A 26986-nucleotide genomic window follows, 5' to 3' on the forward strand; every position below is an offset into this window, starting at 1 on the left:
GTTAGGGTTGAGTTCCCTTTGCTTTGGCCAAAGCCACAGTTTTAAAAACACACACACACAGTTAATTATAAGAAATGGCAACTTACTTACAGGTGATACGTAACCATTAAATGACAGACTGACACGTTATCTGCCCTATAAAACATACATATGGCGAGGAACATTTCAGACCATGAGATTGAACTACAGAGAATGCTTAAGCAACTGAGCCACCTAGGCGCCCCAGAACTGTGAGAATGAAGGGGGGTGGGGACTGGGGGCACCGTCATTTTGCTGAGCCCAGAGATGGGCATACACAGTAGTGTTTGTCTCCTTGTCTTGGTGACTTTCTTAAGGAAGTCCCAGGAAACAACAGGTCCGTGTTCGCCAACTTGTTTTAGAATGTGTTTTGCTCTCCTGCTTAGTGTGAATGACAGAGACTGCCATTTTCCTCCCAGTTAAACCTACTGGTCTGAGTCTGAATAAGTATTATTTCTCCTGTCCCCACCCACTGTTACTAGTTTTAAGAAATGACTTCAACAGACTAAGGTGCGCCTCACTGTTAGATGTTTAAGAAACTTCTGTAGCCGAAAGAGCCCAAACCAGCAAGGTCTGTTACCCATTTCACAAAGCATATATAGGAAAAAGGAGCCCAAAGTCTGAAAAATGCTTCACACGGAGAGCCATGCCTGTGTCTTGATGGTCAGAGAGCTTGACATGTGAAAGGCCGTGAAGATGGGATTTATTTTCTGTCCCTCCCTGACAAGAAAGGTCATTCCCAGCTCCCCTGGAATATGGTTCTTTCTTGTGCTTACCAAAGTACAGGTTTTAGGCACCTTTTATTTTTCTTTCTCCTTTAAAAAGCTGATTGAAATGAAAGCCAGAGTGAATTTTGTAGCATTCGTAAGTGTTCTTAGTTCATGTGGTCTTTTTGCAAGAACTACTTGCGTGTCCCCTGGAGGGAAGTTTCATTCCGTATGCATGTGGTTACAATAGTGTGTTTTAAAGACTTTTCCTGATTAGCAGAAATAGCATAATGAACCCTAAATGTATGCTGAACTGTTGCCTGGAAATCTGGCAGGTCATTGAAAACACGCTAAAAAGCCAGATGAGCAACAATGCACACTCATTGTTAGTAACTGGAGGTAGAAGGCAGTAGGCATGACGTGTGAATTTCCCAAGGAATTCTTGTGTTGGATGCTTGGTTGGGTTGTGACATAAGCCTGGCCGAGGCAAGCCGGGGGAGGTGGGGTTTCGGGCGGAGGTGCTGACACAAGTCTTTTCCTTGCCTGACACACTGCTCTTTGCAGAGTCACATCATTCATTCATTCATTCATTCATTCATTCTTACACAAAACTGGCTACTGTTTCTGAAGGAATGTATCAGAACTGTCACTTCAGCCTTTGGCCAGTATACTTCATCGGCAGGTACCCCTGGGGTACAAACAGTCCCTTTTATCCCTTTTATTCTTCCTTTTCTCAAGCCGGCACAACAAAACAAATCCTGAGCCATGTTAGTTCACCTTGATAAATAGCTCTGACTTAAAATGGATTAGCAGAGGCGCCCAACAAAGAAAGAATTGAGAGATGTTTTGAAGAGACACCTCTAGCTATCCAGGATGGGATCTTTGGTTTTCTTGGATTTTGTCCTTCTGTGTGTGTGTGTGTGTGTGTGTGTGTGTGTGTGTGTGTGTGTATATATATATATATATTTTGCATACTTTCTCCACCTCATACTACTATCTTAATTTAACCTGATTGTGCTGTTTGCTTTTGCATGTTCCTCTCTGCCTTTGCTTGAACTTACTGACTCTCCTAAGAAAAATTACTTGTGTGCAAAGTAGTATTCTGCAAAAGAAACGAAAGTCAGAATCCCGTCCCCCATTTCCCTCTTCCTCTTCAGCCAAGAAATGCAAAGTAATGAGTTCAGAGTAAGTGCAGATCTCTTTTCATTGGATATATTGGTATCACCTCTTAGGAACTCCAGATTGCCCACCAATCCTTAAATCCTTTGTGGTCCCTTGAGATTCTTCAGGTTTCTCCACTGGAATATTCCATAGCCTGGAGTGTGGAACTTCCAAATGAATGCTTCTTTTTGAGAGTTTTTTCTCCATAGGAGGCAGTATTGCACTTAGAGCTTGTGTAAGGGAATTAAACTGTCTTGAGTTTTGAAACTGACCTGTGCTACTTTTTAGCTGTGTGACCTCTGATAAGTTTCTTAACCTCTCTGTCTCAGGTTCTTCCTCTGTGAGATGGAGAATAATAGAGCACGTAGCATTTGTGGTCATTATGAGCATGAAACAGTGGACACAGGGTACTCCCTACCTGCCTAGTGTTTAGTATGTAGTCAGTAAAAAGAAGCCGTTGCACAACTGTGCACTTAAAATTGAGATATGCATGTAGGGAGGTACGTGAATGTGCGGGGTTAGTGCATTAGTAAGGCGGCTGTAAGAGACGAGGAGGCAGGGAAAAGTCCAGACAGTGAAGGGTTAGTCTTCTGCGGGCCCGTGCAGGGCGCCGGGATGCTGGGCAGGGCTGCCTTTCTAGGACGGCTGATTGAGCACAGCACCCACAGTCTTGCTGACCCTTCTCCCTTGGAAGACTGTTGATAGAATCCAGATGTCAGTTTAGAGATGTGTCTTTGTCACAGGGGGATAAATGTTGGGGAAAACACTTAATGCTCATTTTAGAATCTGATTTTGGTGTATTTTGAATCCTGCTTATTAACCTTGTAGGGCATGTATGTGTGTTTGAGAGAAAGGAGTGAGGACGGACGGAGAGAGAGAGGAGGTACATGGTGTGCCTTTTCTTACCCTCAGCCGTTGCTCTTGGACTTGAAACGGTTGCTTAAACCACATTAAATAAAGTCCTCCCTTTTTCCCTTTAGAGTATTTTTGTTGTTTAAAGAGAAAAATTATATATTTTCTTTGTTACTTCTTAACAAATGGTATTTATATGTGTTTCTTTATACAGAAATTATTTTTAAAATCATCTAGTGACATTATGGCAACTCCAGGATTTTGAAGTTTTTGTGGAAGATCTTGAAATTACTTTTTCAAATGCTTTTGTTTGGAAACAACACATACTTGTGCCATTTAACTTATAAATCCATCTGTTAATGACTAGAAACTTAATCCACACACTTGGAGAGAATTCATCCGAGTGCTGTTGGGAATGAAGTTGATGAACAAGCTGTGAGGGGTGGGTTGTTTTATTTTTTTTATGAGCTTGTTGGAGCTTTTTGATTTTAAATAAAGGCAGGAGTTTGAGCAGCGAGCTGTCGCCTTTCCCAGAAAGTTTGAGTCCAGACTGTGAAAAAAGATTTAAAGGGATTTGAGATTGAAGATGAGACTTTATTAGGATTGGGGTGCTGGTGGTGAGCTTTTCTAATGTAAATCAGAGCACCTATTTTCACAATCGGATTGTTGGGTATTCAAAAGTTTTAATAGTCCTCTGTGCTGGTGAGGATATGGAAGAACACTCCAATGAGCTCTGAGTGCATAATTTGGCAAGACCCATCAAATCTACACAACTTTGGCCCACCAGTTCCATTGCTAGGGATCCACCCCAGATACCTAGTGCAAAAGATACTTCATCGTACAGGTGGGAAGAAGGTATTCGAGGCATCGTTGTCTCTGAGAGTGACAGCTGGAAACAGTGCTTACTATCCCGATACTGGGATACCGTTGAGCCATTTAAGGGAGCGAGGTAGACCGTAAGACTGGCGGAAAGTCTCTAAGATTTGTGAAGTTAAGCAAAGAGGCAAGATATGCAAGAATGGAGGGCGCACACTCCTGTTTGGCATGAAAAAGAAACAAACACACGTTGATGAAAGGTGATCTATGAAAAGCGTTTTGGAAAGGATATATAAACCACAAATGGATGCTCTAAAGAGGAAAAAGGACATTGGGTAGGAGGTGGCAGGCACTTAGACCTTTTGGTATGTTTTGAAACGTTGTACCATGTGCATGTGTTAATTTTAGATTACAACAGAAATTAGGGGTAACAGATGGTCTTTCACCCCATGGCCACTTCTGACATAAATTAGAGTCCATCATAGTTGAAGAGCGTAAGCTTTAAGCACGTTAATGCCTAGCATTCATGTGTGTGTGTGTGTTTTTTTTAACCCAAAGGACAACCAGGATGGATCGTCCAGTGAAGGAATCTTTGTATCCAAAATAGTTGACAGTGGGCCCGCAGCCAAGGACGGAGGCCTGCAAATTCATGACAGGATTATTGAGGTATGTGAACGCTGGCCAGTGTCTTTTAATAGGTTGAATGCCATCCTGTCTTCATCCAGTTCGGTGCAAGATACTTGGTTGGGGAGGGAGGCCTGAACCCTTGTGATGGTTGGGCAGGAAAGCTCTCCCCTTGTGTGGGACTCTACAGAACATTGATTGCCTTGGTGTTAAGTTTTTGTTTATATTAAATATAGAGAAGCCAGATTATAAGTGGCATGTTCACAATTTGGCTCTCTTCCTTTAGCCTTGCATCTGTTTTGGAGGCTTCAGTTACAGCTTTGTGCGAAGGCCGTTGGAGAGTTAGTTGTCTGTTAGAACCAGATGAGCAGCCCCATTGTGCCCATTGTGTCGGTGTTGACGTTGGTTCCCAGAGTAAGATCCAGGCGGCTCTGGGGGCTTGCTCAGGTCCTCCCAGCTCGCGGCACACTGTTACTGCTGCAAATGCATCATTCGATCTTCTGGATTTGTCTGTTTCCGGTTTTATCAGGTGTTGGTCCAGGGACGTGCAGGCAAAGGTTGATAGGATAGTCACTCACATTATCCCCACCTTCTATGTATTCAGTTCTTCATGCAGCATTTTAAGTTTTATAGAGTGGGTGTGTGGATTTCCTCTGGGGAAGGTAGATGTCTTGCCCCACTGTCCAACACACTGGAATAGGGTCACACAGATGTCCTCAGATGCCCCAGCTTGCCCAAAGGGAGTAGGTTGTTCATTGCCCCCTTGTATGGGCTCTTGGTGCAAAGTTGGATACAACTGACTGTTTTCTACTGCTGTTTTTGGATGATGTCTATTGCTGTTTAAATGGGTAAATTCATGGACGAACTGGGTGGAATAAATTAAATAGGAGAATCCAAGGTGATATGTTGAGTCCCACAAGAAAGTCACCACAGGCCATAGCCATGTAACATGGCACATTGAATGGGGAACTGGGAAAACAGCACTGCTGGTATTCCAAGTACATTGGCGTAGCATCTGTATTTCTTGAGTTGTTTTCACAGTCTGTTTCAAAACTTTGGGCTGAATGGGAACTCAGCTATGAGATAAGCCATGAGTGAAGTTCATGTAACCCACTGGAATTTGGCCACATGGTTCTCCCCGGGGAAAGGAGCCTTGGGAAGACTGAGAACAAAGTCTGGATTTTCCTTTCGTGTTTGAATGAATTCTACAGTGTGCAAAGCAGCACACTTCAGGGTCATTTATGTCCTCAGGGAAACATTCTGTTAAATGTCACTGGGAACGCAAACTGAACGCGTTGGGGTCTAAGAGTCACTTTGCTGCAGGAGCGGGTACATTATGGTAACTTAAATATTAAGGGGATACTTGATTTTTTTAAGGGCATTATTAATATTGTTACATCCCCATTGACTTTTTGAAGGGTTCTTAAACTTGGACCTCTTTTTACTGCATGCTTTAGGGTCAATCTTTATACTTCCCAGATCAGGGGAGTGGATTTTCCCTAAAGAGGAATTTGCTTGGGCAAGAGCGCTTTCTCAAGAACTCAAAGACATACTTACTGTCTTTTTTTTTTTTTCTTTTTCCTGAGAGAGAAAGAATACATTTTCTGAGGCTATTGTTCAGAAAGATAAGTACAGCTTCCGTTGCCAAGGGTTTGGAGGAATGGCCAGTTTCTCTAAGTCATGGAATTTCATTGCTCTTATGTTTTGCAAATGAGAAATCTACAGCTGGGTGGGATTTTCTCTTGGCAGGGGGGGAATCTGAATTTGAAATGTTGGGGATGGTTTCTAGTAAGTCACATTCCCTTTTGGACAGTATGTAAAATAGTAATCATGTCCCAGTATTGAGGTGGAAAGGATGATCGCAGTAGAGACACAATATATGTGTCATTGCAATTGGTGCAGCAGGTCCTTCTCTGTTAAATCCTGATCTCCTTGGGTGTGACACGGTGATTGCCATGCCTGAAAAACGTGTGCCCTGGTTCACCTCGTCTTTGTCCGAGTCGATTACCGGGCACAGATTTGATTATTTTGAGTGTGCCTGTGTTTGATCATTAAGGAGAGTCAGGAGCTTTCTACTTCGCTTCCATATTTCTTTTTTTTTGCAAGGGAGTATGCAAACTACCACCCGACCTACACCATAAGAACTGTCATTCTCGTGAAAGGGTGCTTCTGTTAAATCCACAGAGACTTAGTGAGTCTCGGGATTTACTGTCGAATCTTCAGGGCATCCTCTCTCCCTGCTGCTGTCTGCTCCCTGAGCCCAAGGGCAGGCCCGCACCCTCCAGTTGTTTTATAGCAAGTAGCTTTTCAGTGCCACCAGTACTCTCACAGGATGAGATTTGTTAAATACAAGCGCACGCCCCTCAGTGTAAGATCTCTATGTACTGTAACAGAATGGTGAAAAGGAAGGTAACTGATAATGAAGCACGTGCGTCAGGGTGTGTGCACGTGGGCATGGTGACATCGGAAGGCACCGTGATGCCCCCGGATGCGTCTGCCTCTAGACCCAACACGACGTTCCAGCTGGAAAGACTGCCGGCGCAGGAAGGTGGTGCTGGGGACACAGGCACTGTGAGCCCATCGCCATCCGCGATTGAATTTTCTGCAGTGGTGAACAGGCTGTGGTTAAGCTCTGGCACAACAGAGTCCCGTTTTCTTGTGATTTGCACACTGGTGTGTGTGTGTGTGTGTGTGTGTGTGTACTTTTTGAATTGTGCCACAATACACCTAAGCCAAAGTTAACCATTTAACCATTTCTCGTTAGACCCTTGTGTGGCATTTATGCTGTCGTGCTGCCACCGCCACCATCCGTCTCCAGAGCTTTCTATCTGCTTTCAGTGAAACTGTCCCCGTGAAAGAACTCCATACTCTTTCCACCCCCAGCTCCTGGCAACCCTGTCCCTGCTTTCCGTTTCTGTGCTTTTGACTCCTGTAGGCACCCTGTGTGTGTGGAATAATACAGTATTTGTCCTTCTGTGTCTGGCTCATTTCATCTAGCATGATTCAACCTCCAGGGTCATCCTCTTATAAGATGTATCAGAACTGCTTCCTTTTTAGGGCTAAATACTCTTCCACTGTGTGTAGGAATGCATATGCCACATTGCGTGTTCTCTCTGTCCCCTGATGGACACTTGGTTTGCTCCCACCTTTTGACTATTGTGAATAATGCTGCTCTGAACAAGGGTGTATGATCAGTATATAGTAACACTGAAAAAAAAAAAAAAAACCCTTAGTGTTTAAATGTAAAACAGGGTTAGGCTTTCCACTCAGTTATAAAACACTTGTTATTTTACCTTTACAAATGTCTGACAGGATTTGTGCCAGCTGCGTTGGAAGCTTAATGTGTGCTGTGTGGGACCCTGTACGTTGTAGGACTTTCGGCATCCCTGGCCCCTACCCCAATCCTTGAGTTCCCCCACCCCCCTGGATTTCCAGCACGGCCTCAGGGAATGATCGGGGTACCTGGGAGAATCACTGGAGTAGAGATTTATCTGACTCCAAAGCCTTAGACCGTGAATGTGCCCCCTGCTAGTCTGACTGCTGGGGTTTCCTGTCTGGGGGCCCTCAAGGCCTGAGCAGAGGCCTGAGCTGGCCCGTCCTGGGGCTAGAAGTCTTGGCCCCCTCAGATCAAGTGTCCTCCCAGCCCCGGCTACAGCTTTGGAGCCTGGCTGATCCAGGAGCCCACACTCGTGTCCCCTGTCTGCCCTGGATTGGGACCGACAGACCTTTGTGCCTACCCTACCTCACATCTGACCCTGCGATACAGCAAGTTCCAATGTACTCAGTATTTCCTTCTGATTGTGTGTGTGTGTGTGTGTGTGTGTGTGTTTTCTCCCTGTACTTACTTAGGAACTGCCCCAGACCCTTGTCATAACTTCTGACCTTTCCTTTCATTGCATATAGTCACATTTAGAAAACTAAATTTAATTTCTCCATAGTACCTTTTGTACTCACTCTAAACCATAAATACCCCAGTGGTCTTAGTTTTTCTGCCTCAGAGCCTAGTCTGCTTTATGAACTCTGTTTTGAAGACAATGAACGCTCCTACACCTCAGCACCACATTTGTTAAAGGAGCTTTGCTTTTGTTCTTTGTAACAGTTTGAAACCCTTGGAAAAAAACTGCCCAGCACCAGCTGAGTGTGAGTTAACTGACGTAAACAGATTCCATCACAAATAAAATGCTTTTTTGCTGTGACCTCTAGAATCTACTTAGGACCACCAGTCACATTCTGCCCATTCTACTGTAAGTGATTTGGAGAAACCAAAAGGTCACACATCACATATGGTTGATATTACCCTCACACGTCCCTGAGGGGTGTCCCATGTGGAGAGCATACGTCTCTCTCCAAGTCCAGCCAGCTGATTTCCCTAGCATTGGAGCATCTCGCTGTTTCGTCAGTTGACTGCCATATGAGGTATTTGACTTGCTATGCAAATACTTCATTGGGTGAAGTGTTTATGCCAAGAAAAGCATAGAAAAACCAAAGCCTCCTAGGAAACCAGCAAATTGACTTGGCGGCATGTGCTATCAGTATATTCGTTTCTTGGTTCAATTTTTTTTTTTTAGCTACATGGCTGGCATGGCAAGTACTTGGTCACATGGTGCAATTCCAAAGTAATGCTAAAACCACTTGAAGATGCCATCCACATTTATATATTCATTTATATATATATATGGCAGTTTTCAAGCTTCTTAGGCTGGAGAACTGAGCTCACGAATGCATTGTGTGAGTCTCCCATTGGGTAGTGAGTGCATCTGTGTGATAGTTGTCAGGTTAAAAGCATTGTCCTGTTGTCCTCGGAGAGCACCGATGTGCTGGAGTGCGGTGAAAGTGGGGGGTTGCCCTGAGCCATGATTTTGTACCATCATCTGTAAATACATGTTCCCCTCAAAAGCGTGAGGGTTCAAAGACCCATCGTTGTGGTCACAGATGCTGTGAAACCTCTGCAGCTTTTGTGTAAACCCGCTCCTCGATTTTGTTAGCTGTAGGATTAGTTAGCCTGTCATGGCTACTAGCACTGGGTTGCAGGACTGACCAGAAACCTTTAACAATACTTTCCCTTCCAGAGCCAGACTTTGCTAGAACACAGTGACATTGTACCATTTGTTATTGTTAGAAGATACTGTTTGGACACCAGTGAAAATCTCAGAATGGCTGGTAATTCACTTGTTGAAGCATTTATTTTAAAAAAACGAGGGGTGCTTGGGTGGCTCAGTCGGTTAAACGTCCATCTTCAGCTCAGGTCAAGATCTCACAGTTTGAGTCCCACATCAGGCTCTGTGCCAACAGACAGCTCGGAGCCTGGAGCCTATTTCAGAGTCTGTGTCTCCCCCTCTCTGCCCCTTCCCCACTTGTGCTCTGTCTCTCTCAAAAATAAAACAAAGAACTTAACTGTCTTTCATTAAGACTCTTTTTTCTTTATCCTATTGACTTTTATTTTGACATAATTTCAGACATCTATAAATGAATTCCTGCATAGTATTTACCCAGATTCCCCAAATACTGACATCTATTACATTTATTTGAATCCTTTTCTCTCTCTGCTCTTAATTCCTAAATGTACCAGTGTGTGTGTATTTTAGGAATAAGACTTTCTCATAACTGCAGTACAGTTGTCTAAATCAGGAAATTAACATGGCGGGCTGCCTTTCATGTAATCTACCAGATTTATTAGGATTTCATAAATAATCCCTTTAATGTCCATTACAGTGAGGGAAAATCCTAGATCATAGGTTTTATTTAGTTGTCATTTTTCTTTAGTGTCTCTTACTTGACAGCAGTTCCTCAAGTTTTTTTGTTGTGCACACTACTTGTATTTTGGAAGAGTGCAAACCGGGTTGTTTGTAGAATGCCTCTCAATTTGAGTCTGTTTGTTGCTCATAAATACGGATTTAGGTCCTATGTCATATATTTTGAATGGGAATACCACAGAAGTAATAGTGTGTGTTTCTCAGCACATCCTGTTTGGACTCACGTGTTAATTGGTAACATAAATTTGGACTACTTGGCTCAAGTCCTATCTGCCAGACTTCTCCATTATCAAGTTGTTTTCTCCTTTACCTTGTATCTTATGTGGGGATATTTTGTGGCTATGTAAATATCCTGCTGCTCCTCAAACGTTAATACACTGGTTTTAGCACCCTTTTATGGTTTTTACTTGAATCGGTAATTATTAGGTGGTTGATAAATGGTGATTTTTCTAACTGCATTCCTTCTGTGTTTATTAGTTGGCTTTCCACTATAAGAAAGAGTATTCTCCCACCCCCCCCCCGTTTTTATACCTACTTACTTATCTTCATCCATCCGTCTCAGTATCGACTCATTGATTCTTATGGTTTGGTGGTCACATTGGCTAGTTGTGACCAGACAGAGCTCTTAAAAAGATAGTAGGTCCTTTTGTCACGTTCCCATCATTTTTTGAGAACTTTCTCAATTTCTGTCACTACAGGATGTTTCTGGTTCGTTTTATACTTTTCTTGACCCAACTTTGGAATCAGCCACTTTTCCAAGTAACTCAGGCTCCATTTAGTGAGGAATGATGGTTTGAAACCATAATGTCGGTGCTGGGCCGGTCATAATAATGGGGGAGGGGGTTCTTTGCTTCTGTGCACTATCTGCACATAGAGCTAGAAAATGTAAATATGCAATATAAACACACATACACAGTTTCATCATCTTCATCAACATTAATACCTCTCCTCTGTTTCTCTATTTATCCTTCTATATATATTTGAAAAACTGGGCCTTTTTCATTATCTCTAGCTCCATTCCAAGTCTGTGTGGTTAATTTTATTCTTTAAGTATGTGTAACTCCTAGAAGTCACTTTTGAAGTCATGCTGAATGCGCTCTTTTCCTTTGAATCAAATCTCTGATCCTTGTCTTGATGTTATCAGTGACTTACAAATTGTTGACAAAAGTTGTTTAAAATATTTCTTCATTCGGGTGACTGGGTGGCTGAGTCGGTTAAGCATCCAGCTCTTGATAACGACTTGGGTTACGATCTCACGGTCGTGAGACGGAGCCCATGGTGGGGGGCCTGGTTGGCTTCTCTCTCTCTCTCTGCCCCTCTCCTCCTCTCACACGCATGTGCACACACACTCTCTCAAAAATAACTTTATTTTTTTTTAAGTTTATTTATTTCTGTATTATTTTGGTTTGACTTTGGGGAAGAAATATGCTAAAAACTAGATAACTTGGTAATGATATTTTTCTTTACAGAAGAAAGCTAGCATTGTTAAACCAGTGTAGATAAGGCCAGGCCATTTCTGTGTAATTTTAGAAATAAACAAATGAGGCTATCTGACTGTTCTCTGCAGTGATGGACACCCATTGGCCATATTCAACAGAGGAGAGTAGAGAATTCTGTGGTTGTTATTTTCTTAAGCTTAAAACCCATTATTGTCATTTTGAAATCTCTGTTGCATTGTTTACTTAAATAATGTGTTTTGATGAAGGAGACTTGGTATAATCCAAGCTGTGTTGAAAATGCTCTGTTACCTGCAAAAGTAAGTTGGTTTTAGAGACCAGTTATTCATAATGGCCTCCAACTCTGCATTTCCAGAGCCATATTAGAGTTTTATTTTACCAATTTTGATGAGTTAACAAGGGTTAAACCATGAATTATGATGTGGACAGGCTCTTATGTCATGTCTGGTTAAACTAAGGATGAGGGTGGAGGTCATTTTTCTGAAAAGATTTTATTTTTAAGTAATCCTTACCACTACTGTGGGGCTAGAACTTAAACCCTGAGATCAGAAGTCACATGCTGTACTGACTGAGACATCCAGGAGCTCCTGGGTATGGAGGTCATTTAATGATGGTTGCTGTGGGCCCAGAGAGCAGATGACATTATGGCTGGGGCGTTTTTGAAGTGACTGTTACTATTTGCAAGACATGACTCTGATTTCATTGGCATGGAGTGTCCTCAATAATGACGTATCAGTCAGTCTTCTTGGTGTTCACATGTAAAATACAGCAAGCACATTAGTAATATTTTTTTTCCTTCTCCTACCCATCTATTAACCATTTTCATTTTACCCTAATGTCCTGTACTAAAGCATTGGAACACACTGGCAAAATGATGTTCCTCTAAAATGCAGCCAATTTCTTTTGTTCTAGAAGGTACATGTTGAAGTAGGGAGAGCCCTGAGATTTATTTTTTTTTAATTTTTTAATGCTTTTTATTTATTTTTGAGAGACAGAGACAGTGAGATCAGGGGAGTGTCAGAGAGAGACGGAGGTACAGAACCTGAAGCAGGCTCCAGGTTCTGAGCTAGCTGTCAGCACAGAGCCCAATGCGGGGCTCGAACCCACAAACCATGAGATCATGACTTAAGCCGAAGTCAGACGCTCAACCGACTGAGCCACCCAGACACCCTGAAAGCCCTGAGATTTAGATCACACAACCCAAGTTGACGTTGTGCCAGGTGCTCTTTGGCCTTAGTGTCCTCAGGGCTGAGCCTTAATTTTTTCATCTCTCAAAGAGGAAGGGCATTACTGTCTCCCTCTTATCTCTCATGCTATGTGGGTGGATCAAGAAGATAATAAAGGTTGAAAGATGTTTGCTATTAAGTACAAATATGAAGAATTGGTTTTCTTTTAAATTAAAATTTTAGCATCCAACATAAGAACTTAATACCAAAGCTAAATATAGAAGTCAGCAAAAATAATTTTGTTACGTGTTTGGGCAAGAATATAGTGTTGCTATAGGATTATTGAGAAGACTCCGACCTGTTTCAAGGAGTCATCCTCTCTGGAATTAACGATGTGACCAGTTAAAAACCAAGTATACATGGGACGCCTGGATGGCTCAGTCGGTTAGGCATCCGGCTTTGGCTCAGGTCATGATCTCCCGGTTGGTGGGTTTGAGCCCTGCATCAGGCTGTGTGCTGACAGCTCGCTCAGAGCCTGGAGACTGTCTTCAGATTCTGTGTCTCCCTCTCTTTCTGACCCTCCCCTACTCATGCTGTCTCTGTCTCTGTTCCTCCCCCTCTCTCTCTCTCAAAAACAAAAAACAAAAAAACCAAATATACCTTCTGTAATCTATATTAATTGCTTTCTAATGACTATACTGATGTATTGACTTTGTGATATTTATTAGTGTTGTTGCTGTCTTATTATTTTGCTAATAAAACTAGCTTTTCATAAAAACCAAGAACAACTAGGATTTCACTGAACATGTTTGTAACAGACATCCCGGTGCACCAGCCAGATAACATACAGCTTAGATGAAGAATAGAACATATGGCATGATGCAATTTGTGTGACATTTCTATATACTTGTCTTTTCATAGGAAAAATCCTCTGAGCTAATAAACATTTTATAGTTCTTAATTTTGTTGGGGGGAGGTATTTGGGAGGTAGACTAGACATTTCTGAAGTCACCTCATATCTGGAACTTGAGAAACTTAACAGAAGACCATGGGGGAAGGAAAGGGGTTAAAATAGAAACAGAGAGGGAGGGAGACAAACCATTGGGTGGGGGAGAGGGGAAGTGGGTGATGGGCATGGAGGAGGGCACTTGTTGGGATGAGCACTGGGTGTTGTAGGGAAGCGATGAATCACGGGAATCTACCCCCGGAAACCAAGAGCACACCATACACACTGTATGTTAGCCAGTTTGACAATAAGTTACATTAAGAAATACTTTAAAAATTTACAAAGCTAAACAATAAAAAAATATTAAATTTGTGACATCACATTTCTGTAATGTTGGAATTCTCCAAAGTGAGCATTATTTTTATAATCCATAAAAATGAAGATGAAGCATGTGATGAGTCAGAAGTTTCTTCTGAGTTTTGAAGGTCAGCAGGCTGGCTCCTCCTTATAGGTTTCTTTAAAACATGACTTGACGTTCTCGTTTCTGAAAGCTCATGACATCTGCCCCAGGTATAGACACGTGTAAGCAGCTAGCTCTATGCTGCATCTCTGGAATCGGGGCCCTGGACCCTCGGCTTTGCACCGCCCCCCCCCCCATTCTCAGCCTAAGGTCACCAGAGGTCGCGGATGTTGGTGCTGTGTACTTCGAGGGAGTTCTCGCTCCACCACAATTTGAAATCTATCTGTCATGGGCCTCTTTTAATATAAAAACTTAATTAGATCATCTGCAGAGTATTTTAAAATCTAAAATACATCAGAAGGGACTAGTGTCTCCGTTAAATTTTCTGAATAAAGGTTAGACCAAAAAAGTAAAATCTGGTAATTGCCCAAGGAAAACAAAATAAAAACGCACACCTTTTGACAGCTGAACAGATAAAATGCATTTTATATTCACCGATCTTCTTTACACATGATATCTAGACACTTACCGTTAGGTACAGGGGTTTTGAGAACAAGTTTCTTTAACATTAAGTTTTGTCTTTCTGTCACAAGGCAAAGAGTGCTAGATGCACTTCTGTCGAATTCAGAAGGTATGTTAGGATGGTCGGGTTTAAATGATAAACTGTGAAGGGTATGGACTTTAGCTTCTCTTGAAAGGCACGGGTCAGGGGACCCTTCAAAGCAACAGATTGAGATCATTTTGGAAACAAACACTAGGCCCAGTGCTAATAGATTAGGGTGCTGTGAACAGGGGGAGGGAGTGTTGAGTTAGAAATTGTCAATGCAAATTGCAAATGGGAAGACTCTAGACGGATGGCCGCTGTGTGCACTGATGGGCCATATGGGACTGTCACCCGGGACCCTGAGTACCCCAGTGTGGGAAGCTGCAGCACCGGGCCCTCTGATGATGATGAATGGTTCCCAGGAGCCTCACTGGGGAGAGCAGCTGGGACAGAGCCAGTCTGCCTCTGCCCCACAGAGTGCCACACCTCTCCAGGGAGACCTTTGCCTCACCCTGTCTTCTAACTGTTTGAACTCCAAGGAGTCTGTGTCCCACCCCTTTTCTCCTGAGGGTGGCACTCCCTGCTGTCTTTTTGGCTCTTCTGATTCACTTGATTTCCATCTTTGATCACTTCCTCTTTTCCTGCTGGGCCTAGGGAGTCACGTGACAGCTCTCACGGGTCAGGAGGACTGAAAGCCTGCAAATGTTGGTTGTCCAGCTGCTCTTCCACTTCTCAAGAGAGACCTTCCAGTGCATTTTAAAACGTGCTAAATATATAAATAGATGTACTTTTTAATTTTTCAACCCTTGCAGAAACTCTAGGAACAGAATCAATTTTGACAGTCCCTCATCAAAGAAAACAATTCGTATTCTTTTCACAGAATGATTGTTGCTAAGAAATACTGTGTTTCCAGACACGATGATTTTTTTTTTTTAGCTGTGAGACTTTCTTTTTTATTTTATTTATTTTTTTACTATAACTTGTCAAAATGGCTAACATACAGTGTGTACAACGTGCTCTTGGTTTTGGGGGGAGATTCCCAGGATTCATTGCTTGCATACAACACCCAGTGCTCATCCTAGCAAGTGACCTCCTCCGTGCCCATCACCCATTTTTCCTCTTCCTCACACCCCCCATCCACCCTCAGTGTCTTCTCTATATTTAAGAGTCTCTTATTGTTTGCCTCCTGTCCCCACCCCATAACTATTTTTTTCTCCTTCCTTTCCGCCATGGTTTTCTGTTAAGTTTCTTAAGTTCCACATATGAGTGAAAACATTTGGTATCTTTCTCTCACTCTTCTCTATACTATTCGTTAGTTGATGGACATTTAGGCTCTTTCCATAATTTTGCTATTATTGAAAAGTGCTTTTGTGAACATTGGGGTACACATGCCCCTATGCATCAGTACTCCTGTATCCATTGGATAAATTCCTAGCACTGCTATTACTGGGTCCTAGAGTAGTTCTATTTTTATTTATTAAAAAAATTTTTTTATATAGTTTATTTTTGAGACTGAGAGACAGAGCATGAGTAGGGGAGAGGCAGAGAGAGAGAGAGAGAGAGAGAGAGGGAGACACAGAATCTGAAACAGGCTCTGGGCTCTGAGCCGTCAGCACAGAACCTAATGCAGGGCTCAAACCCATGAACCGCGAGATTATGACCTGAGCTGAAGTCAGATGTTTAACTGACTGAGCCACTCAGGCGTCCGAGAGTTCTATTTTTAATTTTTTGAGGAACCTCCATATTGTTTTCCAGAGCGCTGCATCAGTTTACATTCCCACCAACAGTGTAGGAGGGTGCCCGTTTCTCCACATCCTCGCCAGCATCTATAGTCTCGATTTGTTCATTTTAGCCACTCTGACCGGTGTGAAGTGGGATTTGTGTTTCTCTGATGATGAGTGACATTGAGCATCTTCTCATATGTATGTTGGCCTTCTGGATGTCTTATTTGGAAAAGTGTCTATTCATGTCTTCTATTTCTTTACTGGATTGTTTTTTTGGGGGGGGAGTGTTGAGTTTGGTAAGTTCTTTACAGATTTTGGATACAAACCCTTTATCCAATATATCATTTGCAGATACCTTTCCCCATTCCTTCAGTTGCCTTTCAGTTTTGTTGATTGTTCCCTTTGCCGTGCAGAAGTGTTTTATCTTGATGAGGCCCCAGTCATTCATTTTAGCTTTTAATTCCCTTGCCTTTGGGAAGTGTGAAGCAAGAAATTGCTGCGGGGAGGTCAAAGAGGTTGTTGCTTGTTTTCTCCTCGAGGGTTTTGACAATTTCTTGTCTCACATTTAGGTCTTTCATCCATTTTGAGTTTATTTTTATGCATGGTGTAAGAAAATGGTCTAGTTTCATTCTTCTGTGTGTTGGTTTCCAGTTCTCTCAGCACTATTTGCTCAAAATACTGTCTTTTTTCCATTGGATACTCTTTTCCTGGTTTGTCAAAGAGTTGGCCATACATTTGTAGGTCCAATTCTGGGTTCTCTATTCCATTGGTTTATGTGTCTGTTTTTGTGCCAATACCATACTGTCTTGATGATGACAGCTTTGTAGTAGAGGCTAAAGCCAGGCACAGTGATTTGAGAATTCATTAGCCAGACACTTGGAACTCCTCTATCTAAAAAATTATTAGGTGTTTGTTTAAAAATTTGGGAGGAAGATGATTATATAAAATGATATGGTTGTGGCTTATTAAAAATCTTCATGTTGTGGGAACTCCTGGGTGGCCCAGTCTGAGGCCTTGGCCCTCGGCTCGCTTGTTGGGTCTCATTGAATCCTGGCCCAACTCTGGGAGGTGGGGCTGCTGCCGCCTCAGAAGACCCGGCGCTGCCCGGGTCTCCCCCGGGGGTGCTGATGAGCAGAAGCTGGGCCCCGGGGTCCAGTGAGATTCTGATTCTTCAGCCATACAGGCCTGGCTTCCCTTCTGTTTGGTAGGAAACAGGCCCCAGGCCATCAACCCACCCAGCCACTCTGAGACCAGGTACCCTTTCAGGGCTGAGATACCCTTGATTTCGGCTCAGGTCATGATCCCAGGGTCGTGGAATGGAGTTCCATGTCAGCCTCAGCAGTGAGTGTGGAGTCTGCTAAAGATTCTCTCTTTCCCTGTCCCTTTGTTCTACTCCCCAGCTCACGTGCTCTCTCTGTCTCTCTCTAAAAATTAAAATATTAAGAAAAATCTTCATGTTGTGTGATTCTTAGGATATTAGTGGAAGAGAAGACCTTGACTAGCATACGGACACTTTGTGGATGTGCATTGAATTCTCCATAATTTGAGAGACGACAGGATCCCTAGAGAGCTAAAATGTGGTGCCTGCCTGTAAGGCCAGTATGGACAGCAAGATGACTGACATTAGGGTTATAAGAAAGCTGGTCAGTACATAGAGTGGCTCAGAGTCATAGACTCTGTCATCAGACCAGATTTGGAATTCTAGTCCTATTATTTGCTGTTATTAGCCTTAAAACTGCCAGCTGGTTTTCTAGCAAAAGATGGGTTTATCTGGAAAGAGTAGAGAATTGGAATATGGTGGCATAAGCAAGCTATGGCAAATCTATAGGCAAAAGGAAGAACATTGTTGTATGGAAAAGGAGGAAGAAGTTGAGAAGAGTTGTTTTGAATAAAATTCCATTAAAGGGAATCAAGAATTGAGGGTGATAATGATTTCTCATTGGCTGAGTTGCCAGGGTATTTGATTTCTTTTAGTGGATATAATATACATCTTTCCCTACTGGGATTTTTCTTGTAGAGTTCTGTAATTAAGAGTTCTACTTTAAAAAAATTTTTTTCCCAATATTTATTTTTGAGAGAGGGAAAGACAGAGTGTGAGTGGGGGAGGGGCAGAGAGAGAGGGAGACACAGAATCCGAAGCAGGCTTCAGGCTCCAGGCTCTGAGCTGCGCGCACAGAGCCCAACACAGGGTTTGAACTCACAAATCGTGAAATCATGACCTGAGCTGAAGTCAGTTGCTTAACCAACTGAGCCACCCAGGCACACCATAGTCATAACTGACAGTTGTCGTAATTGACTTTGAGTGATACAGCTCTTCCCTACCAGCCTCTCTCTGTACCATCTCAAGTCTTCTTTAGGGAGATTTCCCTTTATTACTTGTCACACTACCCTGGTGACCTTGGGCAAGCATATTATTGTTTCTGAGCACTGCTGTCTTGTCTAAAACACGGACACTGTTACACCTATTATTTGGTTGCTGTAATAAAGAAAATAATGCGTGTGTCTAAATACTGTAAATTTGGCCCCAGAATAAACACCCGCCAGGTGGTTAGCTTTGCTGGGTTGTTTCCTGTAGTTGTGTAGAAGCTGGCCTGGAGGGACCTTGCAGCGAGCTCATGCTTTGATGATGGTTGTAGGGCTTAGTTCTGTCAGCCTGAAGCTGCAGTTCTGAGTCGATCATTTTAATTTGTTTCAGAGTTCTTTTTTAAGTTAGTGACCCTTTGAATCTGGATCCAGAAAGAACTGTTACTTCCTAAGACCATATAAATCATAGTAATTGATCAATCAGAAATAATTCTTAATTTACATCATAGTGTGAACAACATGGTAATTCATGGCATATGTGCGGACTTAAGTGTTCTAAAAATAAAGTGAAACAATTGCATGTTTAATACCAGCTATTTTTAAAATGCCAGAACAGAATAAGATTTCCATTTTTAAGTTGACTTATGAAGAATATTGGGATTTTCTTAAAAGTGTGAAGAGTTTCTTTGACTATCTCTTCCATTAAGATGACAAATTTCATTTTTGTATCTTGATGCTAATGTAATACACCAATGTAGAAAAATTGAAAAATACAATAAAGTATAGAGATGAAACTAGAAATCCTAATTGATAGTAAGCATCATCTCTTTTAAAAGAAATTTTTTAATGATATTTATTTTTGAGAGAGAGAGTGAGAGCGTGAGCAGGGGAAGGGCAGAGAGAGGGAGACACAGACTCTGAAGCAGGCTCCAGGCTCTGAGCTGTCAGCACAGAGACCTACGTGGGACTCAAACTCACAAGCCTTAAGATCATGACCTGAGTTGAAATAGGGTGCTTAATGGACTGTGCCACCCAGGCACCTCAGTAAGCATGGTCTTGACAGAAAGGAAGAGATACAATTGTGGAATCTGATGGGGAATGGAAATTGCCTATGGGACATCTATTTATTACTTGTTTTTAAATGGTCTTAAGTGAAGAGGGAGCATCTCAAATAAAATAGGATTAAGTATGATTATTTTGTGGCATTGTTAATGGATTTCTAATGTGGTCTATCATTTTTGGAAATCTGCTTATAAAAACGTTGGGTGAGGATTGATGTTTATGGTGACTAGAAGAGAATTGCTGGTGGTAAAGGAATTGTAGAGGAGGAGGAATCAAGCAAGAAAAAATACTTCATCATATTTTTATTGAAAGCTTCTAATATTATCAATAGAACAGCATCTTAGTTTTCTTAAAGTGATTAAAATGTAAGTTTGAAAACTGGAAAGAACTACTTTATCTTTTCCTCCTAAAAGACTGGTGGTGATAATGGTGTCAAAAGCTGGTGATGTTTTTAATTTCTCCATTTGGCTCTCCTAATCAGCAACTTGGTATCTGGAGAACCCGTTTCCTTTGGTGTATGAACCAGCAGAGGGGAAGTTAAGTCACATAGGATATTAAATGCTGAGTTGGGAGATGTCATTTTCACAGAAATGTTGCCTTCATCTTGGCCTTGGGGTTTAAATGAAGTTCTGAATGACGTTTTAACTATATTCTTAGCAGGACTCCTTTAATTTACTGTGTTTTGATAAATAAGAATTTTTTTTAGACTAAAGAGCTTGTAAAATAAAAGGCTTTACATATATGTATCTGTAGGACTATGTGTGAGTGTATAAATCTGTGGGTAGGTGTATATGCCTGAATACACAGCGCTTCCTTAAATTCTCGCGAGTAACTTGAGAGATTTTGCTTCTATTTAGTATGAGTCGCTCATTGGAGACCCAAGACCAATTGAAGTTCTAAGCTGTTTTTAATATAGTTTTTGTTTGGTAACCTTTGTTTATACTTGGTAAGAAATGAAAGGAGAATCCTGTGGCCAGATGGTATTATGTAAAGTAGAGGCAAGGAAATCTTTGTTTTGACAAGGTGACTTAATTACCTGTGAAGCCTATTCATTGGTAAATGTGGGTCACTTTGCCTTAAATACTCAGTCTTCTAAGTGAAATGCAGTCTCATCTGCTGAACTCCATTAGATTTAATAGACCATACAAGGAAGAACACTAATTCAGAGAGAGGAGAAGAAAGGAAGTTTTTTTTCTATTGAAATACTTTTCTTTCCCCTTGAGTTTGTTTGAAAGTTAAGTACATATAGGTGTCCATTGTTTTTTTGCCATAATTAGAACATTAAAGGCATTCAGTATGAGCTGTTGGTAGCCTTTTGTTATAATGATCCCAGTTGTAAGTGAACTTTCAAAACTTAAAATAGAGATTTAGGAAGAGAAAAATCTGATAAGCTTCCTTTCATTCTGAATCCTTTTATTCCAGTCTTGATTGAGCGTGATGCATGGGAGAAATACAAGCCAGAGGGTGTAAAAACAACATTGTATTATTTCCCGGAAGCACCAGCCATTGAACTTTGATAAACATATGCAGGAGAGGAAATTAGTCCTTGTGATACACCGCGGGGCAGGAGAGAGAATCCACCCTCGTGTGCAGAAAATCAGAGTGATGGACAGTCAGTTAGGCCTGTTCTGCATTTCATAGTGATCAGCAAACCGAAACAAGTGGTTCCCAAACTTCAATCATCTACTGCCTGCTCAGTTTTTACCATTTATGTACCACCTATTTTTGTGAAATACCTAACATTTTTTAAAGCAACCTACCTTTGTTTAACTTAAACTTATTTTAAAAAGAGACAGTGTCACGGTTGTAAGCGGAAGGTCATTTTCATGCGCTGTAAAGAGAAGAGAGCAGTAACAGTAAAAACAGTGAAAGAGTAGAGTTGGTAAATTTCAGCTTGTACTGTGGCCGCCTGATCACTGATCCTGAGCCTTGCTTTGTCTTTAAGAGCAAAACTCTTTTTCGGATTCATAAGGATGATGACTGGAAGCAAGCCCCAGGAGAGATTTGGGTGTGGAACCCATTTTAGTCTTCGCTGGGGTCACGGTGAATGAGTGGATTCACACTGTGAAAATGCGTCAGGATGTACACTTAAGGTTTATTCTCTTCCTGTATATATGTCACACCTAGACAATTTTATTTTTAAAAATGATGTTACAGACATTTAGGCCCCATTTTGAATCTGTCCCCTCCATGTTGGTTGGATATTTACAACAGAATGATGCGCTCATCATGTCAAAGTCCTTGAGTAGCATAGTCCCAAGAACCACCTCCAGTAATGGTCACCTGTTCCTGACTTCATCTTGCCTGTGTGGCCCTGAGCCAGTCTGAGCTAACTGCTTTGTGCAGCTACTTAAGTTTGCTTGGTTGACGAATGAGGAGCATTTAGAGAGGAGAATCCACTACAGAGAAAAATAATTCCATCATTGTTAAATAATGTCACAGGCAAAAGGTAAATACTAGTGTCACAAGCCATAAATGAGGGAATCCATCTTTGATCAACTTTTGTTTTTATATATTAAAAAGCAACCTGTCAGTCAGCATTCCACTTGTAGCTGTTTGCAGTATGACCATCTGCTGACTGATGCAACCCAGATCTACATCTAAGAACTGCTTGAGTTACGGAATGACTGGGTGGTGACAGAAGCTAGCTACACTTGTGGCGAGCACAGTATAATGTATAGATTTATCAGAGAAACACTGTTACACAACTGAGTTATGCAACTAATGTAACACCGTGTCACCTGTTCTTCAGTAATGAAAACACCTGCTGAACAGCTCCTGTGGTGACTGCTCTCCCAAACACCGACAGAAATAGGTTTTATTTTTTAAAAAAATTTTTATGGTTTTAATTTATTTTTGAGAGACAGAGACAGTGTGAGCAGGGGAGGGTCAGAGAGAGAGGGAGACACAGAATCCAAAGACAGGCTCCAGGCTCTGAGCTGTCAGCACAGAGCCCGACGCGGGGCTCAAACCCACAAACTGTGAGGTCATGACCTGAGCTGAAGCAGGACGCTTAACTGACTGAGCCACCCAGGCGCCCCAAGAAATAGGTTTTATGTCCAAACAGGTGACAGTCGGTCTTGGTGCATAGGCACAAAACTTGAAAAAATGTTCATGAGAGATACTTAACTGCACACAGCAGTCTGGTATTTATTTTATTCTTATCTTGTGTTCATGCTCTTTGCCACCCACTAAGTTGATTGCAGGGCTTACTGAAGAGCAGTGGCCAGTGGTTTTAAAACATTCTGCTCTGGAGGACAGAGCATGTTGCTCACTTCCATGTTGATAGATGTCTTTTTCAGATATTATCCCTTGCAGTCTGTCACATTGGCTGATAGCGTGTCTGAGGCTCAGCCTCTTACCAAAAGAATGCAATCAAATGTGACATTAGAATATATGACTGTATTGGCAAAAATAAGTCTCATTACCTGTCAACTTTCCACTTAAAAAGTTCTTGCTGAAGGCCAAGTTCATGGGCTCCGCACGCCACCAGCAGATGGATGGCATTAGTTAGTGGTCACTTGTGTCGTAATAGGCTTACCACAAAGGGACTTAAGTTCAGTCTTTGGAAGCGTCACTTGTTTCTAAGAGTGAAGCTTTCATGTGCAGGGTCATCTCTGTCTGTCAGGAGACTTGTGTCTGCCTGAGGCTTGGGGTGGATGCTTTGTGTGACAGAGGTCATCATTGCCTCCCAGAGTCTGTGGGTCTGTGGAGAAGTTCTAAGCTGTACCCAGATAGGCTTCTCAATGCAACATTTGTTAGACCCTACTGGTGAGGTGTCCCTGTGAGGTTCGTAGGTCATTAAGAAAGGACCAAGGCGAGTCCCGTATGAGGACAGGCTTGCAAGAACAGAGACACAATGATCGAGCTGTGTGTGTGCCTTATTCCTGGGACCTTCCACTGTATCTGGTGCAGAGTATTCTATCCATAAAAATCTACTGCCTGACTTGGAAATAGATTTTCAAGTCACATGATCCACTTGGGGGGGGTAAAACTGCGGGAGATCTAACATGAGAAGCATTAGAGGCAGGTGACAGTATGTCATGAGGTCTCGGAGGCATTTGATACTTTGACAACACCTCCTGCAGACAGGTGGAATCTGCCAGTTGTCCATATGAGAATAGCAATGGCTTAAAATAGACCTTGCTCTCTGTGCCAGTGGGATTTAGGAGTGGAGGGCCTTTATTTGGAAACAAGGAAGTAAATTGGCTTGCCAGAGGAAAATCGTGAAGAAGCCCTATTTTTGCCCCCCCCTTTAAAAAAAAAAAAGATAAATATAATGGTATCTTAAAGCTAAGAGTTTAATTTTTGATATACCACATTAGTTTTTATAAACTAACCTTAAGAAAAAACTCTGTTGCATTTATGAATTTTAATCTTTATAGTTTAAGTAAACTTTTTATGAAAAAATTTTTTTAATTTTTAATTTATTTTAGAGAGAGAGAGAGAGAGAGAGAGAGAGAGAGAGAGAGAGAGAGGGACAGAGCATAAGTGAAGGAGGGGCAGACAGAGAGAGGGAGACACAGAATCTGAAGCAGGCCCCAGGCTCTGAACTGTCAGCACAGAGCCCGATGCAGGGCTTGACCTGAGCCGGAAGTTGGATACTTAATCAACTCAGCTGCCCAAGTGCCCCTAAGTAAACCCTTTTTCTTAGTCATGTTCAGCAATAAGATTAGAGAACTATGTTACCTCCAATTAATTAAATTTATGTGAGGTAAAGTTTGTTTCTTTCTTTGTGTGTGTTTATAGCAGTTGTGCTTTTTGCTTAAGAAGCCTTTGGATAATACATAACATTGGTCATCTTTGTCGTCTGTCTCATTGACCTTGGTCTTGTCTTCCTATAGGACTCCATTTTAGAAAAATAAAATGGATAGCAATTTCCAGCAAGTTCTGGAAGATGCCTTCACTCACTTCTCTTTGAAGTATGCAGTTTTCTTAGATGAAAGTTTAGCCACTATTGTTGCCATGGAATTTTCGTACGTGTTCCAGGAAATAATTCCTTTGCCACAATTGCTTGATTAAGCCAACTTGTCAGTGAAGCAGTAAACCCCAGTGGAACTTTCTGAGGGCTCCTTTGGAGGGGAGTATAAATGAAGCATTAAAGAAAGACCTGAGGAATGGTCTTCACTGCCCCTTTACCCCCAGTCAACCCCCCAGGAGTCATTCCCCCTCCAGGAGGGATCTGATGAGGGGCGTGATGTTTGAAGCCTGTTGGACTAAACAGATATATGTTACCTTTCTACTGTTAACCTTTCTTCTGAGATGTTTGAGATGTGTGTTCTGCACTGAAGTAAGGAGAAAAGGGTGACAAGCTGGAAATAGATGAGTGTCCTCATAGAATGAGTAATAAACTAAAAACAATGTAAATGTTAATATCAATGAAGACATCAGATAGAAATCTCTTAATAGACATTTCCTGCTCAGTTTCCCAGTAACATCTGCTGACGGGAACTTAAAAACGTGAATTCCTACGCTTTGGAATGCTAAGACGAAGAAGATAGAACAGCTATCTTAATTTTTTCCTTTGAACACTTGAGCCAAGAAAAGAAGCTAAACATGTTTAGAGTCCGGCGTTTGCTTGTGTGTTTATGTGTCGGCCAGCTGAAACCTCAAATGTTCCTCTGGAAGGTGGAGGCAGCCTCATATTGAAAGTTTACTTTGGGGGGAAAAAAAAACCATTTTGTTAGAGGTTTCAGAAGGAGAAGTTAAAATACAAACAATGCAGTTTCTCCCTTCTTTGGGGAAGGGGGGAATGGTAGAATTTATTGAAATGGAAATTTTTAAAAATAAGTGATGCGTGTTCCAGAGGTTGCAAGAATAATGCTCAGCTCTGTGCATAACAAGCCACTTTGGTGGACATTTGGTGATTTTGAATTCATTCGATGGACTATTTTGCTTGATACGCAAATTAGAATGTACAGTATTAATAATAGAATGCAGTATTGTTTGTATCTCTGATAGAGAAACTGCTGTTAAATGTTGGGGTTTAAGGAGGTCCTGTAAGTAACACTAGATCTAAGCCAGAAGAACCGTAGAGGGATTAAAAGTAAATATTTCAGGGAACTTTAAGAGAACAAACAAGGGGCTGAGCCTGGGTGGCTCAGTCAATTAACCCTCCCACTTCAGCTCAGGTCATGATCTTGCGATTTGTTGAGTTTGAGCCCCATGTTGGGTTCTGTGCTAACAGCTTGGAGCTTGGAGCCTGGAGCCTGCTTTGGGTTCTGTGTCTCCGTCTCTCTGCTTCTCCCCTGTTCATGCTCTCTCCCTCTCTCTCAAAAATAAAAATAAACATAAACATAAAAAAAGAAAACAAAAACTAGGTGGTTTTATTAGTAATTTTTTTCTTTTTCTTCTAAATGAGGTTCCATTTATTAACACAGACATGCACACAATTAAATGGAGCATCCAATTTCAAAATAAAACTTGGTGACTTTTGCTAGAAATGTAGCTGTCGTCTTAATTGAGAAAGATGCACCAAGAGCTTCAGTTAAGCTCCAGAGTGGGAGTGTTAGAAACTAGTACCCTCTTCCTGGGAGAAAGTGGTTCTATTCTCTTATTTCTTTCCTCTGTCATTTTACCCCGCTGGCACCCGAAGTTCAGTAGTGACCACGGAAGATGCTCCTGGAACAGAGATGCAGGTTTCTGCTTGTTAGGAGCATTGAAGCAAACTCTATGATTATTAATGGCCTGGTTTCCCCTCTCCCCCCCCCAATCCTTTTTTCTCCCCTCATTCACCACTCCAGACAGAGGGAATGTCCTGGCCTTGTCAGAGGAAAGAAATGCCATGGCCCTGGAAGTGAAAACATAAAGCTGATTGTTGATGGTGTAATGTTACAGACCACCAACGAGACACAGCCAGAACTTGAGATCTGTTAGATCTTGAGAGAAACAAATGCTATTTTGATTTAATTTAAGAGAGTCCTAAAAGTGGTGGTAGGCACATTGCTAAACCTCCCTGGTTTCTGGAGATTGGAAAGAAGTTATTTTTTTCATGACACGACGGTCACCTGTAGGTGTAATAAGCTGGTCATGGGGTTCACATGATCAGAGCCTGATGGGGGACCATTCATTCCACCATCAGCTAACGGTATAGTCACTGTCGGAGCCACGCGCCTGGGATGCACATGCTGTGGGTGACTCAGTGAAGAGCCATGTGGTTCAGGTGACCTTGAGGTTACCTTGTCCTGTGTCACTTGTGGCATTTCCTCCTTGGCTTCAATTTTGATTTGGAAATATTTGGAAATATTTCTGGGGAAGGGGATGCTCCTGGCTGACCAGAGCCCTTTGCAGAGCATAACTGGCTGAACACATGGGGAGAGAAGAGAGTGCTGAACGTCATAGAGGGGCTAGTTGGGGGTGGCCAGGTGAGGGCACACGTATGTCCCCACATCA

The 26986-nt window shown here is 42.0% G+C and overlaps 1 protein-coding gene across 1 annotated transcript in view; it reads left to right on the forward strand.

The window, feature by feature from the left end:
• The window catches only part of PDZRN3 (PDZ domain containing ring finger 3), a 237373-nt gene that overhangs the window by 17108 nt on the left and 193279 nt on the right, over positions 1-26986 (forward strand). The window contains exon 4 of the mRNA XM_029918283.1: positions 4113-4220. Coding sequence (XP_029774143.1) covers positions 4113-4220 — 108 coding nt within the window. The remainder of the gene's footprint in view (positions 1-4112; positions 4221-26986) is intronic.

Source organism: Suricata suricatta, chromosome 12, assembly GCF_006229205.1.
Source record: "Suricata suricatta isolate VVHF042 chromosome 12, meerkat_22Aug2017_6uvM2_HiC, whole genome shotgun sequence".
Classification (NCBI taxonomy): domain Eukaryota; kingdom Metazoa; phylum Chordata; class Mammalia; order Carnivora; family Herpestidae; genus Suricata; species Suricata suricatta.